Source organism: Pelobates fuscus, chromosome 12 (assembly GCF_036172605.1).
Source record: "Pelobates fuscus isolate aPelFus1 chromosome 12, aPelFus1.pri, whole genome shotgun sequence".
NCBI lineage: Eukaryota > Metazoa > Chordata > Amphibia > Anura > Pelobatidae > Pelobates > Pelobates fuscus.
In genome coordinates, this window is record NC_086328.1 from 7,192,150 (window position 1) to 7,199,587 (window position 7,438).

The 7,438-nt window shown below is 41.6% G+C and overlaps 1 protein-coding gene across 1 annotated transcript; it reads left to right on the forward strand.

The window, feature by feature from the left end:
* Window positions 1-2,698: 2,698 nt before the first annotated feature.
* On the forward strand, window positions 2,699-3,942 carry LOC134578783 (carbohydrate sulfotransferase 5-like). Its single transcript, XM_063437820.1, has one exon. The coding sequence runs from the start codon at window positions 2,716-2,718 to the stop codon at window positions 3,886-3,888; it is 1,173 nt and encodes a 390-aa protein (XP_063293890.1). The 5' UTR covers window positions 2,699-2,715; the 3' UTR covers window positions 3,889-3,942.
* Window positions 3,943-7,438: the final 3,496 nt, after the last annotated feature.

The following is a 7,438-nucleotide window of genomic DNA, read 5'->3' on the forward strand; positions in this document are numbered from 1 at the left end:
ATTACAACATGTTACAGGAACAATAGGCTCAACCCAAACAAGGTTATAATCTAAAGGTTAATTGGATTTAACTAGAAAAATACGTCGCATAATATAAAAGTTTGTTTCTGCTAGGGAAATGTCTGCAGAAAAGAATAATAGATAGATAGACAGACAGACAGAAAAATAGATAGATAGACAGACAGACAGAAAAATAGATAGGTAGACAGACAGACAAAAAAATAGATAGATAGATAGATAGACAGACAGACAGAAAGAAAAATATGTGTACATCAGTGAGTATAAATATACCTAAGGATGAATACAATGACACTAGTGTTGGGGAAAATATTATATATATATATATCTTTTTAATATGTGCTTGATTAAGTCTGTGTGTATGGGAGGTCAGGAATTATCTTCAAAGGGAGTTTCTGTTTAGATAGTTGGACAGATACAGCACCTGAAAGACACCGATCACATTTTACATATCAACTGGTCTTCAAAGGAGTCTATCTAGGAAATCACACCTTAGGTTAGAGGCAAAGGGATGGCTGGGAGAGTTAACACTTAAATAAAATAACAGGATAGACAACACTTTGGGCCTTGGGAAAGTAAATCACATTTACATATCAATTGAGCTGAGGAGTTTGCTATTTACAACATGGGAACCAATTCCTTTAAAAATAGAAGATACTGACATCACATTAGATTAGGTTTGGTAAGACACACATGCTGCACATAACATCTCACAGCACATACACAATGTAGCCGATATTATTACACACAATGTAGCCGATATTATTATACACAATGTAGCCGATATTATTATACACAATGGAGAAGATATTATTAGATACAATGTAGCCGATATTATTAGATAGATGGAATGTGTGAGTGCTATGAATGTATTGTAACTCCGTAATACTATAACTCTGTAACATTCTTCTTCTGTAATATTTAACTGGGCAGATTCTAAGTAAAGATTTCTCTCTGGTAAGAACTATGGTGTTGGCTGTTTATTTGTAATATCGGGTAGAATACCTTAGTAGTGCTAGTCATATATTTATCTGGACGAGGGGATAAAGATATATGTTAGTTCTTGGAAGAGGTGACACAGGGATATTACATTCACTATTAAAACACAACGCAGAGTGGATTTCTCTCAAAAGGATACCAATTGGAAGTATTGGTGGTGAGAGAAGGATTATACAACAAATGCTTCTTTCTGAAAAGATAAACAGACAAAACACTCTCATACAGTATTATAGTAATGTCCCAGGTTTTGCAGTTTGACAACTTACCTGGGGTCTGCTGGGATAGGGGCTGTAGTGTGTGTGTGTGGGGGGGGGAAGGGGAGGGGAGGTAGGTGCAATATGTGTGTGTGTGAGGGGTGCAGTGTGCATGTGTGTGAGGGATGCAGTGTGCATGTGTGTGAGGGATGCAGTGTGCATGTGTGTGAGGGGATGCAGTGTGCGTGTGTGTGAGGGATGCAGTGTGCGTGTGTGTGTGAGGGATGCAGTGTGCGTGTGTGTGAGGGATGCAGTGTGCGTGTGTGTGAGGGATGCAGTGTGCATGTGTGTGAGGGATGCAGTGTGCATGTGTGTGTGAGGGATGCAGTGTGCATGTGTGCATGTGTGTGTGAGGGATGCAGTGTGTGTATAGGGGTGCATTGTGTGTGAAGGATATAGTTTGAGTGTGTGTGTGTGTGTGTGTGTGAGGGATGAAGTGTGTGTGTATGTGGGGCAGTTTGTGCATGAGGGGTACAGTGTGTGTGTTTGGGGGCAGGTTGTGTGAGAGGTACAGTGTGTGTGGGGGGTGCAGTCTGTCACGGGTTTATTTCCATATGACGCATTGTTTTACTCAAACAATATTTAAACCAACAATGGACAGCTTATATTTTTTCCAAAACAGAAATAGTCACTGACCTCTTTTCATTTACGGATGAGTGGGTTGACATGCCAAGTAAATAAAGGATAGCCCCAACTCCCCCGTCCCTTATAAATAACTATATCTCCAGTAAAGTGTAGCCGTTTGGTAATTTACTGAATGTGTGGTATGATCAGTGTTTGTCTTTTTGCTCAATAAACCTTTGTACCACAATACAGCATATGGTGTGCAAATCAAATGGTAAAAATACCAATAAAATTCATTTCATTTCCTGAGTTGTGAAACTACAAAATGACAAAATGCCCATGTGGGTGGCATGCATGCAAGGCGCTGCAGTAGCCCTACTTAGCTTTTTTAACATTTTATATTCAAATCCCACTACCTCCTGACTTGACCAGAATTTGGCCTTAATAAATATTGATGGGGACATACTAAAGGGCTCCATACGGGGAGGGCACACAACACCAATAATGGAGATAGACTTGGAAAAACTGTACTATTCTAAGTTAAACGGAGAGTAAAATATTTTGATCTCACTATGAAAAAAAAACATATTGATGACACAACAAGAATGAAGATTAGTCTTAAAAGCTTGCCCTATGTCCGTCTGGCACTCCACATCAACGAGACAGTGACGAGCATCATGGGAGATTTAGTTGACAAATATCTGGGGGGGGGGGTATTAGTGCCATTAATAGCCAACAATACCCTGTGGGCAGTGCCCACTCACTTATTAGAAAGGCTGATGATTATTGCCCTTCACAGGACCAGCTGATACGGTTTTGTTTTATCATTTTTTTTGTGTGTTTCCTAATGAATGTTTCTTCTCTCTTTTTATCCAGTATCATGGTCAAATTCAGTTTAGGAAAGTTCTCTATCTTTCTTCTGATCGTAGCACAAACTGCAGCATTGGTCTGTTTCGTTCTGCAGCTGCATTACAGCCCTTCTGCTCCGGTCAAGACGCATGAACGGACGCACGTGCTCATCCTGTCTTCGTGGAGATCTGGATCTTCATTTACCGGGCAAATATTCAGCCAACACCCCAACGTCTTCTACTTAATGGAACCAGCATGGCATGTGTGGTCTACAATGTATCAGAACAGCGCTAAAGTATTGCATATGGCGGTGCGGGATCTGATCCGCTCGGTGTTTCTGTGTGATATGTCGGTGTTTGATGCTTATTTGCCATCACATAAGATCAAATCAAGCCTGTTTCAGTGGGAGACCAGTCGCGCTCTATGTACCCCGCCAGCGTGTGAAGCTTTCGAACGACATGAGGTCATTTCGCAGAGTGACTGCAGAACTCTCTGTGGTAAATATCCATTTGAGACCATTAGGCAAGCTTGTAGAACATACAGCCATATTGTTCTTAAAGAAGTGAGATTGTTTGATTTAAAGGTGCTCAACCCGCTACTCCAGGATCCGTCTCTTAACCTCAGGATAATTCACTTGGTACGAGATCCCCGTGGCGTTTTCAACTCTCGGCTAAAGAGAACCGATGAGCTCAGTAGGGACAGTGATATTATTATGGGGCAGAAAGCAGAACCGGACATGGTTAGGGAATACAAGGTGATGGAGGAGATCTGTAGGAGCCAAGCTGAGATGTATCATATGGCCACGAAGCAGAGCCCCAACATTCTTCATGGCCGCTACCTGACCGTGCGTTATGAAGACATAGTCAATGAACCTATTGTAAAGGCCAAGCAGATGTACCAATTTGCAAACCTTCAATTTACCTCCAGACTTAAGACGTGGATACACAACATAACGCATGGCAAAGGACAAGGAGAAGGTTTCATCATAACTTCTAGAGATGCCCAGAACGTGTCCAAAGCATGGAGGAACGCTCTGCCCTTTAAAACAATTCAGACAATACAAAATATTTGTGCTGAAGCCATGGGAGTATTTGGCTACCAGATTCTGGCAAAAGAAGAGGATCAGAAAGACTCCTCATTAGATCTTCTCTTACCGTGGCAGAGCAAGTCTCAGAGAAAAAATCAGCAGTCCAAGCATCAATGAGGGACTAACTAATTTAGGACTATTTAACAAACACTTGGAGCAGGGTCATGAATGTACAATCTGTCTGCTTATTGTAGTCTTTTCATTAAACTGGGTTTGTTTTTTTTAACTGACAAAGGAAATTGCAAATCTTTGACCACGATAGCTGAATTAGCATCGTGGTCCAGCTTGGCTATGTCTAATACAAAATTTAAGTTCTGTCCAAATTAATGCTTAAAGAGTTAATCCAACCACCATGACCACTTCTGCTTTTTGAAGTGGTCATGGTGGAAGGAGTTTGGATGTGCAGTGTTTCTGGCTAGTTACACCCCTGACGCACATGACAGTAATCTGTTCTGGGCTGCGTAATGTCAATTCTGTGCGTATATTACACCTGTCATCAGCGCACACTGCACACTGGCACAGACGTTCACTGCTTCTCACTCGTAGGTAAATCCTGCAGGAGGAAGCTCATGTCTCCTCTTCCTCCCTCCTTCCTTGACTGCAGCGCTCCCTCCTTCCTTTGCAATTTGCTATTTTTTTCCTCCCACACTCCCTCCACCTCCTCTCCCCTGCCTCTGCTGGTTCTGAGCTGGTACATGCACCTTTGACTAGACCTCTGCCCGGCTACCGTGTCACAAGGGGCGTGCCGAGAAGCATCAGGAGCTTCACCTGCCGCTGGATTAAGATAACTTGAAACCTTATTTTAAAAATGTTTTCAGGGTCTTTTAGGGGGGAGAACAGTAGAATAATGTCAATAAGGCATTATTCAAAGGAAAAAGTAAACCATTAAAGGACCACTCTAGTGCCAGGAAAGCATACTCGTTTTCCTGGCACTAGAGTGCCCTGAGGGTGCCCCCACCCTCAGGGACCCCCTCCCGCCCGGCTCTGGAAAGGGGAAAGGGGTTAAATCTTACCTTTTTCCAGCGCTGGGCGGAGAGATCTCCTCCTGCTCTCCTCCTCCGATCCTCCTCTTCTCCTCCACGTCGGCTGAATGCGCATGCGCGGCAAGAGCTGCGCGCGCATTCAGCCGGTCACATAGGAAAGCATTCATAATGCTTTCCTATGGACGCTTGCGTGCTCTCACTGTGAAAATCACAGTGAGAAGCACGCAAGCGCCTCTAGCGGCTGTCAATGAGACAGCCACTAGAGGACATAGGGGGAAGGCTTAACCCATTCATAAACATAGCAGTTTCTCTGAAACTGCTATGTTTATGAAAAAATGGGTTAACCCTAGAAGGACCTGGCACCCAGACCACCTCATTAAGCTGAAGTGGTCTGGGTGCCTAGAGTGGTCCTTTAAGGGAGCAAAAACAGGATTCTATATGATTGAAATCACTTTATAATTCATAACCAGAAAGATACTCTATATCCAGTAAACCGGTATTGTGTTAAAGGAACAATATCAATAGTAATACAAACGTATATTCCCAACGCTATAGTGTTCTAGTAAGCATTTCGATTCCTAGGCCACACTTTAATGAAGGAAAAAAATAGATTTTCTCACTTTTTAGACCGTGCAGCACAGTTCACTCCCTGGCAGCCTGCCTCCATGATTAAGATCATCAATCACGTTGATCTCACCCAATCCAATGCTTCCTCGTAGAGAAGCATTGGGTCGGTTGTGTGCATGCACTGCAAAATCATCACACTCTGCCAATCTCATCATAGAGAAGCACTGTTTCAGTGTTTCCCTGCAGAGCGTTGAGACGCTCAATGTCAGTCATGCAATCTTTCAAGGACTGAACCCAGGAAGTCGCTCTAGTGGCAGTTTGAGTGACAACCACTAGAGGTGGCCTTAGATCACAATGTAAACGCTGACTTTTATGAGAAAGTTATTATTGGCATTTATATAGCGCAAACTTATTCCACAGTGCATTACATTTAACAACAAATAAGATAAACTATTACTAATTTTGACAGTAACAATAGATCCTGCCAATGTGTGAGCTATGGCTCTTCATTCCAAAATGTTTAAACCATATTTTACCCGCTGTTTATAATAGTATATAATAGTATATTATATAATAGTATATAATGATTAGAAACTGATCGCACTTATCGTTTTCAGGGAGATTGGGGGAAGTGGACCACAACTATTACAATAGTACAGAAACGATCACATCTATTAAATACTCTCTAGAATAGTACAGAAACGATCACATCTATTAAATACTCTCTAGAATAGTACCGAAACCATCTAAAACTAAAGTAGTGTCATTTAGAACAATGTATCTTATTCACACAGACGGTTCTAAACACATTTATTGTAGTTTAAAGACACATTACTGGGAGTATTAATGCCGTGGAGCTCTGTGATACACTCAGACACATTACTGGTAGTATTATTGCTGTGGAGCTCTGTTATACACTCAGACACATTACTGGGAGTATTATTGCCGTGGAGCTCTGTTATACACTCAGACACATTACTGGGAGTATTATTGCCGTGGAGCTCTGTTATACACTCAGACACATTACTGGGAGTATTATTGCTGTGGAGCTCTGTTATACACTCAGACACATTACCAGGAGTATTATTGCTGTGGAGCTCTGTTATACACTCAGCCACATTACTGGGAGTATCATTGCTATGGAGCTCTGTTACACACTCAGACACATTACTGGGAGTATTATTGCTGTGGAGCTCTGTTATACACTCAGACACATTACTGAGAGTATTATTGATGTGGAGCTCTGTTATACACTCAGACACATTACTGGGAGTATTATTGCTGTGGAGCTCTGTTATACACTCGGACACATTACTGGGAGTATTATTGCTGTGGAGCTCTGGTATACACTCAGACACATTACTGGGAGTATTAATGCTGTGGAGCTCTGTTATACACTCAGACACATTACTGGGAGTATTATTGCTGTGAAGCTCTGTGATACACTCACACGCACCAACTATATAGAGCTCCCAGAAAAGAGGGACAGATGGATTTGTGTCAAAATAGGGACCGTCCCTCCTAAATCAGGACACCTGGGACATATGATTTACACTGAAAGTTTAGTTGCGTTGGTAAACATTTTTAAAAAATGTTGGTAAACATTTTGTAGCAGACCACAATTCATTATGACTTTTTTTAAATCATTGCTTTTTGACCCAGTAATTGAATGATTTAATGTTATGAAGGTGATGGTTGGTACTGCAGAAAACTCTCTCGGCCTGCCCCCTACTGGGGACATCAGAATCAAGCAAGTTCCTATCAACTGTTTAAATGTCTGTCTGAGAAAAGCCCTGGTTCCTTCTAACCCAGATCTGATTTAGCTGCAGCCATGGTCCCATACTATATGCCACTTATTGTAATGAACGGTTACAAGGATTGGTGACTACCCTTCCCATAAGACATCTTTCCATTTAACATCCCACGTTACACATCATTACCCGTCTTTCGATTGCTTTCAAGGTTGTCGAAAAGAGAGAAGAAATTAAAAAGTCTCTGTAAGATAATATTTTTTTTTAAATAATACTAAACACGTCAGGCAGAAAACATTACAAAATATTGTATCGTCGGACAGAATCAAAGAGTTTGTTGAAAGCCCATTATATACAATAAACCAC